The sequence below is a fragment of the Argentina anserina genome, chromosome 2 (genome assembly GCF_933775445.1).
Source record: "Argentina anserina chromosome 2, drPotAnse1.1, whole genome shotgun sequence".
Classification (NCBI taxonomy): domain Eukaryota; kingdom Viridiplantae; phylum Streptophyta; class Magnoliopsida; order Rosales; family Rosaceae; genus Argentina; species Argentina anserina.
This window is the reverse complement of record NC_065873.1, coordinates 16,373,079-16,394,393: the sequence shown is the minus strand read 5'-3', so window position 1 is coordinate 16,394,393 and position 21,315 is coordinate 16,373,079. Positions and strand designations below refer to the sequence as shown.

Here is a 21,315-nt window from a genome sequence, read left to right as displayed (position 1 = left end):
GTTTGCTTTACGCCGATAGGATATAAAATAGATTCTCACTTTATACTTTTATAGAGATTGAGAGTAACCTATTAAAAAAGAAAAGCAAAAAGAGATTGACAGTAACAATTAATAATGAAGAATTGTGGTAATTAAATTTATCAGTGCAGAGTTATGTTTGCAGTAGATGAATTTATAAATTGTTTTTTTTAACCAGACCAAAATAATATTGATACCAAACAATTAAGCCAAAAGGCCTGCAAGGTCGGTAGGAGGAGGCCCTAACCAACGACAAGAAACATAAGCATTGTGAGCCAAGTTTGCCAACTTAAGTGCTAAAGTATTGGCATCGTGATAAACATGAAGAAATAAGATCGAAAACAAAGTACAGTATCGGAAACTTGATGTCCTCAGTCAGTCAGTCAGCAATCAAAATGAAGAATCATCCTCCTCCATATTATAGACCGCATTCACAACAGTCAATTAGTCTGACTCAAAGACATGCAATAGGGGATTAATTAAACACAAAATTCACCGCTGCCCTACTAGCTAAAGCCTCCACCACTGCATGAGTGCAAAGTGCAAACATGATCAACCGGAAAGCACAACCCACACACAAAAGTTTATCATGAAAGACCACCCCACGTACACCCACTCGTAAAAAAGCCCAAAGCTCCATCAATGTTAACTTCAATCCAATCTGCTGGCGGAAGGGCCCAAGATTCTGGTACACGTGGATCACGTCTTGAACACAATTTATAATTTCCCTTCCAAAATTTCTTTTTTCCTTACAACTTCATATTTGTTTTTATTTAATGAAAAGAAAAACGTTTACTATGGTCATTGATCATTGTTGGTACCTGCCTCATGATTGGATGACTAGCTAATTATTACTGTCTCTTGCTAGCCGTTAGTAATTGCTTTCAATTGATTGAATGGTAGGTTTCAGACCATTCTCCAATGATTGAATTCGAATCAGGCATGCATGGTATACGATGCGGTGAGAGTACCCAGCACCTCTCGCGGTTAGACAAAATAATCTGATCGAAGTGCAGAGCCAATCAATATATACATAGCATGATATAATATTTAGGGGACTTCTAAAGCAATTAACTTTTGACAATATATTTATTATTAATATGGATAATCTAGCACACACCTTCAATTATGATTGATTAATTACCTCACTATAGTATGTGAACGAAACTTATTGATTACCAGGCGGAGTCTGTATTCAGAAATTCGTACCATAGCTTAAAGCTTAGCTAGCTACATGTTCATGCTGAACTAGTTTTGCAATGAACTCATCAATGTTTCTATCCGAACTTCCACCTTCATCCACAGCCTTTCTGGCCAACTCTTTCCACTTCCAAGCATTCTTTTTTATCTCTTTCCCTCTCTCTCCCTCCATTATTTCTCTCACACAATTTTCTATTTCTTGTCGCCTCATTATCCCTTCCTCATCAGCTTTAGCTCTAAGCCCCATTTTCCACACATCCATGATATACTTTGCATTAGTGCTCTGATCAGTCCATTGTGGCACAGCAACCATTGGAACCCCTGAGCTCAGTGCCTCCAAAGTCGAGTTCCAACCGCAGTGCGTAACGAAACAACCAATAGCTTCGTTTGCCAAAACCTCCAATTGTGGACACCATGAGATCACCAAACCCTTCTCCTTTATCGCCTCTGCAAACCCACTAGGAAGCTTGGTTGCTTCTTTCTCTCTGACGACCCACAAGAAGCAGATGTTGCTGTTCTTTAAACCCCAGGCCAGTTCCTCCATTTGCTCAGCTCCAAGTTCTGCTAGGCTGCCAAATGACACGTAAGCTACCGATCCCTTTGGTCGGTCATTTAGCCATGTCATGCAGGCATCACTATTTGGCTTAAAGAGGCTGAAGCCATATTCTTTGTCATCCTCATGTCGTTTATCCAGGTACATGGATGGTATGGTTGGACCGATCGTCCTCAATGGCCAAAACTTTAACATCCAATCCGCCTCCTATATAGGCCACAACAATTTATTAGATAGAATAGGCGCATATGAAAATGATTCATGAATAGTTTGCATACACGTACATTACATTGTAACCACAATCGCAAATTTGGCAACTATTCGTGTCACCGTCTGAAATATAACATAACTAGCTAGTTTGTAACTTGTAAGCATGTACAATGTATAGGCAACCCATGCATGTCGTATTTCTGATGTACTGTACCAAGTAGTTTAATATGACTCAATTGATTAATCAAGGACATATATATATATGATCTGACAAATAAAACACAAAACATAACTACTTCACAAGAGCTATGCGAAACCATGTAAAAGACTTGATCGAAATTATGTTGATCATCTTTAGTATATATATGAGCTCACTAGCACAAACCTAGCCGAAAGGGTGAACAGATTATTGATCGGTACGTACCTCTACTTCTAGCTCATAAAATGTGTTGCAGAAGATCCAATCAGCCTTGTCAACATTGGAGAACTGATCCACAACCATTCTAAGAAAAGCCGGGTACTGACTGGGAGCAGAAACAAAAGATGGCATATCCGAAGCTCGAAGAGGTACCCGCACTCCAGGAAGCAACGTCTCATCAGTACTTGGAGGAACTTTGAGCAAACCCTGATGGACATGGCAGTATATGTTGTTAACAGCGCAAGACTGAGTGAAGAAAGGTACCCCAACGATCCCAAACCCTTTGGCTACATCCAGTGGCCAAGGCATAAACGCATCATAAACGATACCATCAACTCTATGGCCCGAGTCTGAGAGCTTATGGATGACCTCCGTCAGGGTCCTTGACCCGATTTCACGAAATCTATCCAGGTAGTCTTCGGTGCTCTCGGCCACCACCATCCCGCCGTCGTCGTAGCCGTCGGAGATGGTCTCTAAGGCAATGGACGTGGACTGGGATGATGAGCGGTTTTGAAATGATTTGGTTGTGACGAGTGTGACTTTGAGGCCTTTGCGCTCTAAGCGCTTGGAGAATTGGAGCATGGGATTTATGTGGCCTTGGGTTGGAAACGGGACGACTACACAGTGAGCTTTGTAGGCTCCATCTTCCTTCTCCTTCTCCATCTTCTTTTTTTTCTTCTCTCTGTTGCCTTGGTATAGTTTGATGATGAGAGTATTAGCTCAGAAGCTCTCTCTATATATATAGGTATAGTGTATACAGTGCCAGTTATTTATCGAATGCATACTTGACTGGTAGAAGCACATGGATGACGTACTCTATCAGGCGTGCGTCAGAACGTACGTACTAGACTTGGTTTATCTAGGTCGCGCGATTCATTTTCTCTTCCTTTCAGCCACTGAAGCTATTGTTGTGGTGACTGTGGCCTGGTATGCGTCATTGCCTTCTGTATATTTTTTGTCATCTTCAATAGAGATCTAGGCCAATATGGCTTCTCCCTTCAATATGTAGAGATTGAGACTTGAGAGCTGAGTGACATCCAATTAATGAAACATTCTGGAAAATTTACCAACAGACTTGTACATGTTTTCAGTAACTACGTCGATCAAGGGCACACGAGGAATGCAAACATGCACATGCCAAGATCCCTCAACAAATCAGCGCACGGGTTAAACGCTGTTAAGCGATCTATTCGTTATTAAAATGAACTACATCTCATTGTTAGCTATTTGATACATCAGCTGATAAACGTGAACAAGATGAGATAAAAACAAGATAGTAATACATACTACGAGAGTACGAGTGGTGACATAACATTTTTGCTGCCGATGTGATTTTAGGCAATCAAAAAGCAAAACAAACACGTTAATCTACGATTTGATTGTTTGATAAATGATATTATCATTTGTAACCCCGCGGCGTATTGCGTCATTTTCAATTGCCGTCGATGTCAAGTATCAAGTTTTATCACTTCTATTAAAAAGAAAATTTTATAACGTGTGGGTGTTGACATGCACACAGTTTATCACTAATATTAGTCCTCATGGAAAAAGTTCTTAATAGTAGTAAATTTTTTAATTACCAGTTTACCACTTATTCTCAAGGAGTTATAAAGGATTTGAGTCGTAAAACTAGTCCGTAAGGTGCCCCCCCCCAGTATCTATGAATGATGTGACTGACAGACTGAGGATCTAACCTAGAATGGGCCTCATCCACTAATGGAATTGTAATTTGGGGCTGGAGCAAAGAAACAAGGCCCAAGTACGGTAGCTCCTCTATTTTCGTCTTCGAGAGTAATTGCCATCATCATCTGCAGTCTCGTCGTTTGCCATGGCGGTGGAGATGAATGGAATCGACTATATATGATACGACATACGAGAGAGATTCCATCAGCTCCCACAAGTATGTTCTCCTCTCTACTTTTTATTTCCCTAAACTCTTCAATCCATCTTTTATTGAATTTACTGTTCCTATGTTTATCAACTTTTGCTCTTCGCTCGTTCGTTTTTTTTAAAATCAAATTCGATTGAAAAAGGCTTTTGGGTTATTTGTATTTCAGTTATTTCAGATATAGTCTGTAACAATTCTGGAATAAATAGTTGGTCTATGAGATTAGGAAGATGATACAGTCATGATCGACAAGCTGAGGGATGTTCATGCTGCTGAATGTGATAAAATGGAAAGTCATCGATTCTTATTTCAAAAATTATTTTAGGTGTCGGAGAACAGTCGATTAGATATGAACTTGACATGCATGTACTGTCTGTCATCAGAGAATTTTTAATGCAATGAAAGAGAAGCATGATACTTTGAGATAGAGTGGCAGTATGCGAGACTGCGAGTATATATAGATGTTTCCTTTCATGATGTTTCTATTGTTTTCGATTTTCTTTTAATACCTATCATGTACGTCAGGATTTCATTTAGTCTTTAGAGTAATGAAACGAACAACCTTATGATTTGTTGACATGAATCCCTCTCATGAATCTTCTGCAATTTGAAACCATTAATATTAATCAATAGGTATGTTTTTTAACTTTTATAAACTCATTTGTCCACCATTTTATTGCTTTTTAATTTTTGTCTGTTTCTCTCATCTGTGTTATGAGACATTGTTACATTCGATACTTTGATTTCTTTTCTTTGCGCGTTTTGGTGTTTCTGTCTGTTTGTTGTCTGATTTTCTTCTGATTTGCTTCTTTAATTCCTCAGTGACTGTGTTGCTATATCCTCTCTTTTTTCTATTTAAATACAACTACATCCTTGTATGCAGTAACAATTGTTGCGTTCGTTGGTGGTTCCAACTTCCATCCTTTCCTTCTTCTTTTTCTTGTATTTTTATTTTTTATTTTTTATTTTTGTGTTTGCCTTTTGTATTGCTGCACAGAATTTAGTACTGACATCTTTCAATATGTATACACCCATACAAACAGAAAAATCCTTTATCTGTTTAATATTGTCTTTGAATCTGTGGTTATATTTTTGTTCCTCCATCAGCGATCCTGAGTCACCAAAATAGGACAGAAAAAATGAATTCATAAGACTGATAAGAGGAGTATAGATATGGAAAACATCCTAGCAGTTTGTCAGAAATTGAAAGAATGGATGGTGAAAGCAATTTGGCACCACTTCAGTTATATATATGCCTCACTACAAGAGTAATGTTGAGCATCTCGTTGGTCAGATTTTGACGCTGGGTGTCAAAAGAGACGGTGTAGGGAGAGTGCAGGTGGTTCAATGGAATCTCAACGTGAGCTACATCCAATAGCAGAACGGAAATTCTGGGATCACTTGCCTATTGCAAATTTGACTCCAGGGAGTGCACTACGTACTACAGAAAAAGAGACCATTTTTGAAGATGCACTTAGACGACTGCTAAAGCCTTCCCAAGGAGACATGCTTGGAATGGAAAAGTGAGTGTACAAAACAATAAAATTGAGTTACAACTTTCTAGAAGGTGATGAAGTGAAATCATGCTTTTTGCTCTGTTGCTTATTTTCTGAAAATAGTAATATACTGTTTGGAGATTTGGTTAAATATGGGCTAGGCCTTGGGATCTTCCAGGATTGATCAATGGAAGGTGGAGGAGACCGTGTAGAAGCATTAATTGAAACACTAAAGAAGCGCTGCTGTTTATTATTATACAGAAATGACAAAGATCCATCATAATGCATGATGTGTTGCATGATGTAGCCGGCTTCGGATGAGGGTGAAGACAGATTTGTGTAAACCAGAGTAGAATGAAGGAATGGCCTAAAAATGGTGTTTCTGGGAAAATACTCTTATACTTCCCTGACAGACAGTAAAAGTGCTAGGCTTCTGTTATTCTCATCCCCAGATAAATATCGTTCATTGGAATCACCAGCCACTTTTTTTTTAAAGGAATGGAAGACCTCAGAATTTTAGACATCAAGAGCACAGTTTTATATGCCAATACTGCCATAACCTCCACTTCTGAAAACACTTGAGACACTGCGAGTAGTTTTATTGGAGCTGCGTGGCCTCTCAGTAGTCTCCGTCCGAGTAGTCTGGCTCCAGAAAGTAGTTCTAATGTTGCTGTTCGACCTCTGTTGGACCTTAAGGTACTTTCTCATTCTCAAAAATATTAATCACCTTAGATGTCTAAGCCATTACACCTCTGAACTTTCAATAAATCCGAAAAAAATAACCAATACAGCTATACATATGCAATTACCAATTTATTTCAGAAGGAACACTTCTATGCTTACTCATAAACAGAAAAAGTTAGTGATTCACTGCCATTCAGTGATTCAAATATCAAGTCCGAGTCCCACATCTTCAATATTATGGTATGCAACTAACTCAAAATCCATTGCATGCATGTCTTTACTTTCACGCCACTGCTTGTTATAAATTTTTACCGTTTGATCGAAGCCAAAGGAAACGAAAGACGATACAAGGATTGTACAGATCCTTGTGAAATGTAACACCGACAATACAAGGATTATATCCTTTGCTGCTAAAGTTGGGTGGGTATTGCGTTACCACGCCCACTCTGGGCCCAAGATTTACTGCTTTAATGCCTTAGTTGAGTGGTGAAGAAGATTAGAGAATATTATCATGTGGAATTATAATAGTTGAATCAGCGTAGGTCATCTCTCTACTTCTGGAACTCAATATTTTCTGCATTCTCTTCTCTGACCAATTAACAAACCATTCGAAAGAGAAGGGTACGCGTAGTGTTGTCCTTGTCAATTGAGTTCCATTAAATTCTGTTCTATTTCTTTCTTTTGCTACAATATTTTGCTGAAGCTTAGTTAGATTTTTTTCTTCTGTTGTCCTACTTTAGTCTTGTTCCTTCATCCGAAAAACATAGATATTACTGCCTTCATTTTGTCCACCCTCTCACCCTTTGCTTTGCTTCCTAGTTCCTAGTTGTTGTTTCATCAATTCAAGTGTTCTGTAAACCTTTAGTCATACAAGAAGAGAGAAAAAAAAAATACCCTGGTTATTCACTTACTTGCTGTTCCTTCCTTTCTGCTTTGCCCTCCCTCCCAGTATTTATTACTTCCATCACTTCAATATTTTGTGATTCTGACTTCTCTGAGTACCAAAGCACGCACCAGAAAAAAGAAGTCGTTCTTCCTTCAAGTACTCTTCATTTTTTAAATTTCTATTGTGATCTTCCGTGTAGAAGATGGCTGATTATGATTGGAATCGTTGGAAAGTTAGCGCCAGAGTACCTGGTTAATCCTTGATTTTCATTTCATCTGCTCAATTATTCTGTGAATCTGCTTTTTATTAAGGCAAGAAAAGAACCTCCAGCCTTCCTTCCTTTCTTTCAGAAAGAAATTCTCTCTCTGAATCTGCTTTTTAATAAGGCAAGAAAAGTACCTCCAGCCTGCCTGCCTTCCTTTTTTTTTTTTTTTTGAAGAGGAGCCTCTCTCTCTCTCTCTCTGTCTCTCTCTCTCTTCCTTGCTTCCATCTTTCCTTCCTCCCTCGAAACATACACAGACAAAAAAAAGTATAGACAAATGGCAGATATTGTGATTACGGTAGTCGGGAAATTAGCAGAGTACACAGTTGCACCTGTTTTGCGACAGTTTGGTTATCTAATTTACTACAAGAGCAATGTAAAAGATCTCACAGTGAAGGTTACAACTCTGACTGCCAAAAGAGATTGGGTACACCAACAAAGGGAAGCAGCAGGCAGAAATTTAGAGGCTATTCCTCCCCTTGTTGACGACTGGTTGAATCGAGTAAAGGAGACCATAGAAAAAACGGAGGAATGTTTTGAAAAAGGAGGAGTAGAGAAGGCAACAACATTCTGCAGCTCCAACGGGTGGTGTCCAAATCTGAAGGTTCGTCATTCCTTGAGTAGGAAGGCGGCGAAGTTGGCTCTAGAGGCAAAAGCCCTCCTTACAGAAGACGTAGTTTTCAGGACAGTATCATGTCCTGCTCCTCATCAAAAGCTGGATTATCCGGTAATACAATATCCTGAGAATTCTACTCCTGAAGGGGTTAGTTCCTCCTATGGAACATCCAACCGTACCAATCCACCTGCACCTATGAGTCTCTCGGAGCGTCTGGAATACAGGCTGCCATATACAAAGGACCTGTTGACGGCTCTGCAAGATGACAAGATCGGTATGATGGGAATCTCTGGAACATTCAAAGAGATAGATACAATAACAACTAAAGAGTTCATCAAGAGAATGAAACAGAGAAATCTGTTTGAAGAGGTGGTGGTGGCAGTTGCGTCTCAAGATCCAGACTACGGACGAATACAAGGTGATATTGCAGAGATGCTGGACATGAAATTGGAGATTGGGAGTTCGGTGGAACGGGCAAAGAGGCTACGTGCTGTATTATTGGCACCGGATTCTAAGAGGTTTCTTGTGATACTGACTGATGTCTGTGGAATACTTGATTTTGAAGCAATTGGAATTTCTCATGTTGATATCAAGAAGAGGTGCAAGATCATGTTGGTTTCACAAGTATCAAATGTCTTTGGTGAAATGGGGACTTGGAACAATTTCAAGTTGTTAGTACCTCCCACTCCCATAGCAAGACCTGTTGAGTTTGAATCAAGAATTTCAGTCATCAGGGGTGTAATGGATGCACTGACAGATGATGAATCCAACCCCATTGTGGTATGTGGTATGTGGTATGGGGGGTATCGGGAAAACAACCTTGGTGATGGAGATTGCTGCAAAGGCAGCTGAAGTAGATCTCTTTGATGAAATTGCAATTGCGGAGTTCAGCGAAGAACCTGACTTGTTCAAAATTCAAGGTAAACTTGCTAAAGATTTGGGTCTGGTACTTAAAGAAGATGATGATAGGGCAGCTATGTTACGTGAAAGATTATCCGGAGGTGCAAAAAGGAAACTTATCATATTGGATAATGTTTGGACACAACTAGATTTGTGGAAAATAGGGATTCCAATTTCCCGTAATCCAAAGAGTTGTAAAGTTCTGGTATCATCACGAGATCTAGATCTTTTCAAAGAGATGAAAACCAAAAGGAATTTTTTCATTGCTGGCTTGCCAGAAGATGAGGCCTGGGATTTGTTTAACAAGATGGCAGGTGGTTTCACTGAGTCTGAACCCGAGCTATGTGACATAGCAAAACAGGTGCTGACTGAATGTGGTGGATTGCCAGTTGCGATTTCAACAGATGGCAAGGCACTAATAGGGCGAGACATCACAACTTGGAAAGATGCACTGAGACAACTAAAACAAGCTTGCCCAGAAGATGTACCAAGAGTGATAGAGGATGTGTATGGGAAAATAGAGTTGAGCTACAATTGTCTTCCAAGCCAGCAAGCCAAGTCATGTTTTTTGCTATGTGGCATATTTCGAAGAATTGAAGATTTGATTGTATCCGGTATGGGATTTGGCCTGTTTAAAGGCATTTATTCAATATCTGCTGGAAGAAATTACATCAAAGCATTGGTTGGCATACTCAGGGGCCGGTCTTTGTTGTTAGAGGGAGATGACAATGAAGAGATTAGAATGCATGATGCCGTGCGTGATGTAGCAGTGCATATAGCTTCCAAAGTGTGGAAATTGAAGAAGAATGATCCGCTCCAACAGATAGTGGAATTGGATGACCGGCTCAAGGATTATTGTACATTGACAACCAGTTCGAGTACTACCGAACTTCTACTCTTGGAGGGATATCATTCATATCATTGGGACAACAACAAATTGGAGCTGCCAGCCACAATATTCGATGGAATGGAAGATCTCAAGGTTTTAATAATCAGGAATTCAAGCCTCCCATCCCTCCCTCTTTTGAAAAAGCTTCAAACACTTGTTCTAGAGAATTGCAAGCTCAAGTTTGATGGTGAGGTGATTGGAGAGCTACGGACGCTCATGGTACTCGATTTAAGTGGATCCAACATCAAAAAGTTGCCTAATACATTCCAAAATTTATCCAATCTTAGACTGTTAAATGTGTCGGAATGTGAGGAGCTTTATGTAATCTCGCCGGGTGTTATATCGAAGTTATTTCGACTGGAAGAATTGTACATGTGGGATTGCTCTGTAGCTTTGATTATTGGGCAGCTGGGCTCGACAAAAACAACAACCGAACGGATATCTAAATTGGAGGAAGTGGACATGTGGGAGAGACTCAACAGATGTGCGGTTAAGATACTAGCCTCTGAAGAACTAAGTGACGATGATGATAAAGAAGTCGGCGAACCAGACTGCGATCAGTGGAACAGCTGGGCCAAATGTATGGACTGGAATGTTGGGGTACTTTCAGAGCTACTTTCCTCGACTGGTTTGACTACTCTGGAAGTGTGTTTACCTCCAGTTGAGCATCTGCTAACCGGTAAGCTATTTCATAATCTTGAAACATTCAAAATCTCCATAACATGGGATGAGGATGAAGACATTAGATACCATCCACGTGCTGGTAACTACTTGAGAGTTTATGATCTTGATGTAATCTCCCTTGTGGATACTGGAATCGGTTCGTTTGAAGACATTAGATACCATCCACGTGCTGGTAACTACTTGAGAGTTTATGATCTTGATGTAATCTCCCTTGTGGATACTGGAATCGGTTCGTTGTTCAACAAAACTGAGACTCTGGAGTTAAAAATGAACAAGTTGACGGATCCACTCAATGTGTTGGGTGTAAACGGTTGTGAAAAGTTGGAGTCACTTACCCTTGAAGACTGTGGTTCGCTCGAATATCTTATCGACATGAGACTTGGGAAACACATTCCACGAAGCATCTTCCCTGTATTGAATGAGATGGAAATCACCGGAGCAGGGAGACTGAAGGAGTTTTTTCATGGTAACCTGCCACCGGGGTCGCTTCAGAAACTGGAAGCGTTGAAAATAAGTGAACTGCCTGCATTGGCGACTATTTGGAGTATTGAAACTGATCAATCTGGTTCGGTGGGAGATTTGGCATCTCTAGAGTCATTACAGATAAACGATTGCCAGTCATTGGAAGCAATTATTTACTTGGAAGGATCAGCACATCATGCGAAAGAGATCAACTTCTCTGCACTGACAATGTTGGTACTTGAAGGTCTACTAAGCTTCACCGGGATCAGCAAATGTACTTCTAATAGGCTGGATCAGCAATTGGAAGTCAGGAGTCCCTGCCTAAATAGTTTGACCGTCGATGATTCACTTTTCTCCGACCCCAAGGTATATCGTTAATACTTATTTTCCTACCCCTTTCACACCGTTATAGAACACTTCACCTTTTTTTTTTTTTAGAATGATTTTCGTCTTTTACTTCTTCAGCTACTTATTATGATTTTGATGATTTTGACCCAAGGACTGAAAAATCTATATTTCAAAAATCGTCGAAAATATCATTTTCTCACGGTTCGATATAAATCCTCCTTACCATCATAATTTCGGGGGATATTTTGAAAATATCGCGATGTTTCCAAAACTATCCCGAAATTATGGAATTTTCTCTGATTTCTCGCGATATTCTTGTCTTTGACTGCCACGTGGCCCATGTGAGTTTAGAATTTGCGAGTAAAAATAGGCCCAATTGTAGTATGCAACAATCGAACATTTGATCTCTTATGAGGGAGTCAAACACCTCAACCATTCCCGTTGTGTAGACTAATGGTTATAAGATACATTTATTTATATATATCCTTATCTAAAAGCTATTTAAACTATATTTCTGATATTTTAGTCATTGTTTTGACCTGAGCCGGTGAACCCCAAACTTCCTTTTTTTTGGAAAGTTACATGAGGTGCCCCCTTTTAATGATGACTACTGTTTTTTTTTAAGACATGTAAGGATGAACAGAAAACAAGATATGTTTCAAAACACCCAAAGAAGTGAAAGAACTAGTATTCTAAGAGCATCCACACCCATAAATTGCATTTGCTCAAGCAAATGGTAGGGCCAGAAGCAAATTTTGCTTCAAGCAAATCGATTTCATATTTTGTTCAAGCAAATCGATTTTTTCACACACCCATTTACAATTTGCTTGAGCAATTCAATTTTGTCTTTTTGTGAAATAAATAAATTTTTTTACCAGATATATTTACAACCAATAATAATGTGCCATGTGTCATTATCGACTCGATATTATCCAAAATTTCCGATAAGATTTTCGACTAATAGATAATTGACAGGTGTCACTGCCACGTGTCATTGTCGGTAAAATAATTGGAGCAGATTTCCGATAAGATTTTCGACTAGTAGAGAATTGACACGTGTCACTGTCGGCAAAATAATTGGACCAAATTTCTGATAAGATTTTCGACCAATTTGCTATAAAAACGTCTAATATCACTCATTATATACTCACATCATTGTGAAGAATCCGAGCATATAACTCATCCTTCAGTCTAAACACTTAGCAACATTTCCTTGTTCATCACTCTGATGAATCCTTTCAGCTTCCACAATTTATTCAGGCGGAGACAACGTCAACAAGAAGAGGATGACGATATAGAGCAATCATTCGTGAATCAGGTGGTCATGGCGGAAGCACAACACGATGATGAATCAACACGACCAAGCGGTTCACGTCGCGGTAAAAAACCGAATAAGCCACGTCAGAGGCTATCTAGGGGACACAATCTCATGGAAGATTACTTCATCGAACGTCTAATTTTCGACGCTCAAGACTTTCGTCGGAGGTACAGGATGAGCAGAGACCGATTCAACATTATCATGACGGACCTCTGCAACCACGACATGTCTTGGCATCAAAGAGAAGACGCCACTGGTTTGCTAGGGCTACTTCCCCAACAAAAGATGACCGGAGCTCTACGAATGCTAGTGTACATGTCAGCCGCAGATCAGTGTACTGAAATTACAAGGATGGGGGAATCGACTACCCTGGAATGTATGAAGGAGTTTTGCAGCCAAGTGGTTCATCTCTATAGTCCAAGATACCTCCGCAGTCCAACACCGGTAGACCTCAAGCGATTACTAGCTAAAGCCGAACGCCGAGGTTTTCTAGGTTTGATTGGAAGCATCGACTGCATGCATTGGGAGTGGAAGAACTACCCAATCGCCTATCAAGGGGCATACTCGGGCCGAAAGGGTCGCCCAACGGTTATCCTAGAGGCAGTGGCCTCGTATGATACGTGGATATGGCATAGTTTTTTTGGCTGTCCTGAAGCTAAAAATGACATTAATGTGCTTCACCTATCGAATGTGTTCTCAGAGATCCTTGCCGGAAGAGGCCCAACTGTCGTCTACGAAGTCCACGGACAGAGGTACACCACAGCTTATTATTTGGCTGACGGAATATATCTAAGGTACTCTACATTTGTCAAAACAATTTCCAATCCCCAGACGCCGCAAGATAAGCTCTTCGCAAAGAAACAAGAGGCATACCGGAAAGATGTGGAGAGGGCATTTGGCATCTTGCAATCTCGATGGGAATTATACGTCATAGTTGTACATTGCACCACAAATCGGTAATGACTACCATCATGTTAGCTTGCATTATATTGCATAACATGATTGTTGAGGAAGAGTATGTGGATGATGAGGATGATGATGAGGAAGAAGAAGAAGACTTGCAAAACCCATCGAGGGCTTTCCGGGTTTATGATGGGCCGGTGAATGCACAAGGGAATCGAGTTCTTTTTGAGCCAATCAGTAGAGATGGAGCTAATATACAACGGTTTCACGACCGTGTTGCCGATCTCGAATCCGCTTACATCCATCGAGAGCTCCAGAAAGACTTGGTGAAATACATTTGGAGAGTGGAAACCGGTGAAATACTTTAAATATGTTTTATTGTGTGTTTTCATGATGTTTGTGTTTAATTATTAAGCTTGTGTTTAATTTCAGTATGTGTTTTAATTTAATGTGTATTTCAATTTCAACTTAATAAATAAATTGCATTTTATTTCTCGAAAAATTTAAATTACATAAAATGACGAGCCAAGCTCAGATTTATTCTTAGTACAATACTATAACTACTATGGAAACAGCACGCGATTTGGGTGATAACAATCAGAATATGTTTCATCGGTAGGTTGATCTTGACTAGCTTCTCCTTCATTAAGGATTGCTAGTTTCCTCTTGGTAAAATACCTTTTCGAGATTGGGGTCATAGCCTCCAAATCCATTGTCATGATCCTTGTGTCATTCTCTTGTTTCTTCAATCGTAACTCTTCTTCTGCACTTGCTTATTTATGCTTTTGAATGTCTATGTACTCCGCATAATAATTAAGCTCACTTTCATTATGGGCTAGCCTCTTGGTATGCCATGATGCTTGGTCACTTGCAATGGTATGTAAAACCTCCACCCATTGCTCAATAAGAGTCTTACCCTGTTTCTTTTGGCGCCTAGCTTCCTTTGCCTCCTTGGTTCCCATTGGTCTAGGTGGACTCGATGGAGCTGCCGTGTTGCTTTGAGGTGTCTCATTCAATTGGTCGTTATCCAAATTTATGGTTGGAGATGATTCAGTTGCGGAAGGAGTACCGTGGTAACTACTTGCATATGGAGATGGAGTAGTAGGTAGCACCGCAACGAAATCGATTTTTCCACAACCATTCACAATTTGCTTGAGTAATTCAATTTTGTCTTGTTATGAAATGATTAAAAATAATTTACCGAATATATTTACAACCAATAATAATGTGTCATGTGTTGTTATTAACTCGATATTATACAAGATTTTCGACTAATAGAGAGTTGACACGTGTCATTGTCGGCAAAATAATTGGACTAGATTTCCGATGAGATTTTCGACCAATTGGCTATAAATTGTCTACTATCACTCATTCTATACTCACATCATTGTGAAGAATCAAACCAGATTTAGGATCCTTCTATCTAAAAACTTAGCAGCAGTTCCTTGTTCATGCACCAATGAATCATTTCAGCTTCTACAATTTTTTCAGTCGGAGACAACGTCAACAAGAAGAGGATGACCATATAGAGCAATCATTCGTTAATCGGGTGGTCATGGCGGAAGCACAACATGACGATGAACCAACACGGCTAAGCGGTTCAAGTCGCGGTAAAAAACCGAATAAGCCACGTCAGAGGCTATCTAGGGGACACAATCTCATGGAAGATTACTTCATCGAACGTTCAATCTTCGACTGACAAGACTTTCGCCGGAGGTACAGGATGAGCAGAGACTGATTCAACATTATCATGACGGACCTCTGCAACCACGACCAATCTTGGCACCAAAGAGAAGACGACATTGGTTCGCTAGGGCTACTTCCCCAACAAAAGATAATTGGGGCTCTACGAATGTTGGAATACGGGTTAGATGCAGATCAATGTACTGAAATTACAAGGATGGGGGAATTGACTACCCTCCATTGTATGAATGAGTTTTGCAGGCAAGTGGTTCACCTCTATGGTCCAAGATACCTCTGTAGTCCCACACCCACAAACCTCATGCAACTACTAGCTAAAGGCGAACACCGAGGCTTTCCAGGTATGATTGGAAGCATCGAATGTATGCACTGGGAGTGGAAGAACTGTCCAACCACCTATCAAGGGGCATACTCGGGTCGAAAGGGTTGCCCAACGGTTATCCTGGAGGCCGTGGCCTCCTATGATACGTGGATATTGCACAATTTTTTTGGGTGTCCTAGAGCTAAAAATGACACTAACGTGCTCCACCTATCAAATGTGTTCTCAGAGATCCTTGCCGGAATAGGCCCAACTGCCATTTACCAAGTCCACAGACAAAGGTACTCGATAGCTTATTATCTCGCTGACGGAATATATCTAAGGTACTCTACATTTGTCAAAACAATTCTCAATCCCGAGACACCACAAGATAAACTCTTTGCAAAGAAATATGAGGCAATACAGAAAGATGTGGAGAGGGCCTTTGACATCTTGCAATCACGATGGCCAATTATACGTCACCGTTGTACAATGCACCACAAATCGACATCTTGCATTATATTGCATAACATGATTGTTGAGGAAGAGTACGTGGTGGATGAGGAGGTAGAATATGAGGAAGGAGAAGACTTGCAAAACCCATTGAGGACTTTCTGGGTTTATGATGGGCCGGTGGATGTACGAGGGAATCAAATTCGTTTTGAGCCAATCAGTAGAGATGAAGCAAATATACAACGGTTTCACGACTGTGTTGCCCATCTCGAATCTGTTTACATCCATAGAAAGCTCCAGAGAGACTTGGTGAAACACATTTGGAGGGTGGAAAATGGAGAAATACTCTAAATATGTTTTATTATGTATTTTCATTCCGTTTTGTATTTAATTATTAAGCTTGTATGTGTTTAATTTAAGTATGTGTTTAAATTTAAGTGTGTGTTTAAATTTAATGTGTATTTCAATTTCATATTAATAAATAAATTGCATTTTTGTTTCTCGAAAAATTGAAATTACATAAAATTTAAATTTAGTACAATACTATAACTATCATGGAAATAAGACGCGTCTCGGGTGACTTGGGTGATAACAATCTGAATATATTTCATCATTAGGTTGATTTTGATTAGCTCCTCCTTCATTAAGGATTTATAGTTTCCTCTTGGTAAAATAGATTTTCGAGATTGGGGTCATAGCCTCCAAATCCATTGTCATGATTCTTGTGTCATTCTCTTGTTTCTTCAATCGTAACTCTTCTTCCACCCTTGCTTCTTTCCGCTTTTAAATGTTTATGTACTTTCATTATGCGCTAGCCTCTTGGCGTGCCATGATGCTTGGTCACTTGCGATGGTATGCAAAACCTCAACTTGTTGCTCAATATGAGTCTTACCATGTTTCTTTTGGCGCCTAGCTTCCTTTTCCACCTTGGTTCCTATTGTTCTAGGCGGACTCAAGGAAGGTGTCGTGTTGCTTTGAAGTGTCTCATTTACTTGGTCGTCATCCAAATTGATGGTTGTAGATGATTCGGTTGCGGAAGGAATATCATCGTAACTACTTGCATATGGAGATGGACTAGTAGGTAGCACCACAACAAAAGATGGATGATCTTTAACCATTCCCCAACATTCAAAGTGTGTAAAAAATTTCTTCTTGACATTATAGTAACATGATTGAGCTTGTCGTTCTTAATGAAAAACTTATATTAGGTACATAATTTAAACAAATTGGATAAAACAAATAATGTAAACAATACTCTTTCCACTGCCTCCTTCCTTGCCGCCAACGTACGCTACTAGGAGAGTAAGCAAGCTACCTTGCTTGCATTCTAGAAACGGTAGCTTCCGCGCCCTTCCTGCCTGCTGAAATTGATGTGAATGATCGTGACATATTTAAACAAATTAGATATATAAATTTCATAATTTAATAATATATATAATCGAATAAAAATTATAATATATGATAAAACAATGTAAACTTACTTCATCCATTAATGAAGTGCCACTAGCTACACGTTGTTGTCCCGCCGCCAAACATTCACCTCATTTTTGCAATAGTAGCTTGAACTTGTTATAGTGAGAAGCGAGCGCGATTTGGGTCCTCTGTTCCTTAAGAGGTTTCTCACCCGGTGCTAGCACCTAATTTTACATATAATCGACATGAATTGTCTGCCACAATTTGTCTCTCTTTTATTTGTTACCGTCGTATTTATCAACGCTATGACAAACAAAAGAGATGCACATTTGTAAATCTTCGGAAGGAAGCCAATGGGAGCCCATTGTTTTGGAAATAAAATGCTATACAAAATGAGAGAAGAGATGAAGGAAGATGTGAAATTTGTTGTGCACAAATTGGTGTGAGTTGATCTAAAATTGAAGTAGTATTTATAGGCAAATGTTTTGGAGAGTTTTGAAATTTTTGGGATTTTTTAACTATTTTTTGGGTTTGTTTCCGTTCTGATCAAATAGTAGTCGTTGCCTATAAATTCTGACCGTTCGATCGAAATTTCTGATTCAAATGTAAGACCCAGATGTATTAAACCGTTGCAGTTTGAATAACACAGTCAGTAAGCCATGTGTCATCGCATCATTGGTCCGTAATTTATTTTTCACTCTTTACTGGCTGACAGAAAAAAAAAAAAGAGACGTCACCCACGTGTTGTGGGCTCTGCCATTTGGTCGAGCGAAAGACCGAGCAAAGTTTGCTCGATTGGAAGATGGAGCAAAACCAGAAGATTGACTGGGTGAACAAGTCAAACCTCCATTGCAGCCGCTATGAGCTACGATCTGGATTTGCTCGAGCAAACCCAGGCGGTCCCATCTCATGCTCGAGTAGCTATTCCCCGGTTGCTCGCCGGTGCGGATGCTCTACACGAATGTTTCAATCAGATTTCCGTAAATCTACTGTTGAATGTTGGTGTATGATTGTATGCTAACTTCTGAACATTTTCTTGCAAATCAATAATCATGGAGGTTCCAATTATATCAAATCAACTAAATTTATCAAATATGAACAATTCATGTTTATAACCACATATCCTTCATTGCTTCTTGAATATTAACAGTGGTATATTAACAGATTTCAATGTATTTGCAGGTTGTCTTTCCTGTCTTGAGTTACCTGGAAATTACAGGCCTGGGCGAGTTGAAAAAGATATGGAATAGCCAATCTACACCCGCCTCTTTCTCTGAACTTAAAGATATTATGGTCAAGCAATGTGACAAATTATTGCATTTGGGACCCATACAAATAATGCAAGATAGGTTGCAGAGTCTGGAAAACATATACATCATCAATTGTTCACTGGAAGTGATTTTTGAAGTCAGTGCATTGAAGATCAATGAAAGCCATGCTTCCATTTTTCCGTCGGACAAAATGCTTCCAAATACTTCTCAACCTGATCAAGGAATGGAAATACATGCTATCATGGATTTTAAACCATCTTGTCAAGGCTTTCAGAATTTAACTGAACTACGGGTTGTTTCTTGTGGCAGTTTGAGATACCTGCTCTCTCCTTCTGTTGCTAGAGGTCTTGTCAAGCTCCGAATCCTACAGATTGAGAATTGCCAGAAGATGGTAGCAGTAGTCGCTACAGGTGAGTGTGAAGACAGAGAGGAAGTAAGTCGAGAAGCGTTGCTCCCTCAGCTATGTTCTTTGGATCTTTCGAATCTACCAAATCTTGAAAGCTTTGCGCAAGAAAAATATACCTTTGATTGGCCACTAGTGGAACGGATCAGTATTCAGAATTGCAGCAAAATGAACACCTTTTGTTCAGGATCCCTTAGCATAGCAAGAAAAAATTGGATAGATGTGAGTGACTCTGGTGAGAATCTCAAGCAGGAGCTATATGATAGCAGAAAAGAAAGCTGATCAGGTATGCAATTACAATTATGGTAAATTTCTTCTATAGTTCCTGATTTATGACTACTTAGACACTTTAGTATTTATGTGTAAAAAAAAAACAGTTTCATACCTGAAGTTATATTTTATAGGACACATTGATACTTATGTTGATTAATGGGAGGGTAAAATAAATATTAAAGTATATAATTACAAAAATACAATAAAAACATGAGTTTTATGTGTTTATTATTCTCAAATCTGAATTATTTTATGCGTTTAAGTTAATATTTTTTGTTATGTTGATAGCACAAGTTAGTTTTATGTTTATGAAATTCAATCATTTCATAAAACAACTTCGCGAGACTATATTTAATTAACCAAAAACATTCTCGTGGGTATTTAAATCACAAATTTTAAATTTCTAAACAAAAATTCAATTTTCACTTTTAATTAAAGTTTAAAATTATTTTCTCGCAAGCGATACAAAAATGATAAATACTAAGGTGATAGAAATTAGACTTAAACCCATAAAATTTTATTAGTATTTTTATTTTGATAAATAATATGTAAATGACAATCTTACCATTTATATGTAATAAAGAAGTTAACATAAGTACCAAAGTATCACATAAAATATAACTTGAGGTAACAAGGTGTCATTTTTGAAATATTAGCTACTAAAGTGTTCAATTGACTATACCTCAAGTACCTTTACATTTTTTTAAAGGAGTGCCTTTACAATTATATTGTTGTACAGTCCTGTCATATGTGTTTGACTCGACATCAGAATAAATGTGCAATATGTATCAATGTGAACCAAATTTTGCAGATTTTCATTCTGATTGTGGAGAAGTTGATCCAGGAGTGGCTTGGTACATGTCAGTTGGGATGTTGCTTTTGTCTTGCCGCATTTTCTAGCTCGAGCCGACTTCAACCTGAGAAGTGGACTAGTGGTGGCAATAGACACTTACATCAATTTATTGTGATATATTAAAAAGAAAAGAATAAAAGATTGTTGGTTTATTATGAAGCTTGAAGTAAGGGTTGGATTAGTAGGTATACCAATCTTATTTTCCTAATACCATGTACCAACCAACATATAATTAATATGAAAATTCACCATTTATATTTCCAGAAATGTTAGTATACCAACTAATTGGTACGGTTGGTAATGAGCTTCTACCAACATGTTTTATGACCCAAAATTTTAAAAGGCCAATCTAAATAAGTAATAACAAATGACAACACAAAGTCAAAGTCTTAAACAACTTCAATCAAATTACCAAATAAAAAGTCCTATGAACATACCAAAATCAAAATAGCCTAAGTATTAACAAATTCTTAAAACGATTCAGAAAAGAAATTATAGGTTTAAAATTTAAGGATATATATTTTTTATTAAATTTACGGTTGAAAATTTAAGAATATATATATATATTAAATAATGTAATGTAGTATAAGTTAGTAGGTACATGGTATACCATAATATATGAAAATGTGTAACACCTATTGTACCACATTTTAAAGTTGGTAGGTATATGGTATACCATGTACAGTGTACCGATTTAGTGCTATACTAACGTATTTAGTATGGTTGATATATGAGTTGGTTGGAATGAAATTGTGTACCATTGTCGGTCTTAATTTAAATCCTCACGTGGATTTCAAATTCTCTCCTACAATTTGGGTGAGAGAAGAGTTGTGTAATGAGTTATACTTCGCTGCGTCTTTGATTTAGTACTTTGGATATCCATTATCGTGAACGTAGCCTTATTTGATGCCAACC

The 21,315-nt window shown here is 38.7% G+C and overlaps 2 protein-coding genes across 2 annotated transcripts; one reads left to right on the top strand and one right to left on the bottom strand.

Annotated features, from left to right (window-relative positions):
- Positions 1–279: 279 nt before the first annotated feature.
- LOC126784875 (mogroside IE synthase-like) lies at positions 280–3,085 on the bottom strand. The gene is made up of 2 exons (XM_050510408.1): positions 2,406–3,085; positions 280–1,978 (listed from the first exon to the last, which is right to left on the bottom strand). Exons 1-2 carry the CDS (start codon positions 3,060–3,062, stop codon positions 1,241–1,243), a joined length of 1,395 nt encoding a protein of 464 aa, XP_050366365.1. The 5' UTR covers positions 3,063–3,085; the 3' UTR covers positions 280–1,240.
- A 3,962-nt stretch (positions 3,086–7,047) lies between these two features.
- On the top strand, positions 7,048–19,556 carry LOC126784053 (uncharacterized). The gene is given in 3 exon segments (XM_050509554.1): positions 7,048–9,067; positions 9,069–11,532; positions 18,783–19,556. Coding segments are annotated over 3 exon segments (4,413 nt in total). The 5' UTR covers positions 7,048–7,892.
- Positions 19,557–21,315: the final 1,759 nt, after the last annotated feature.

Bases quoted from the DNA above. Each gene is read 5' to 3' on its own strand.
- LOC126784875 (XM_050510408.1), bottom strand. From the start codon at position 3,062: ATGGAGAAGGAGAAGGAAGATGGAGCCTACAAAGCTCACTGTGTAGTC. The intron at 1,979-2,405 runs GTACGTACCGAT...TGGCCTATATAG, and splicing joins TTTATGAGCTAGAAGTAGAG to GAGGCGGATTGGATGTTAAA.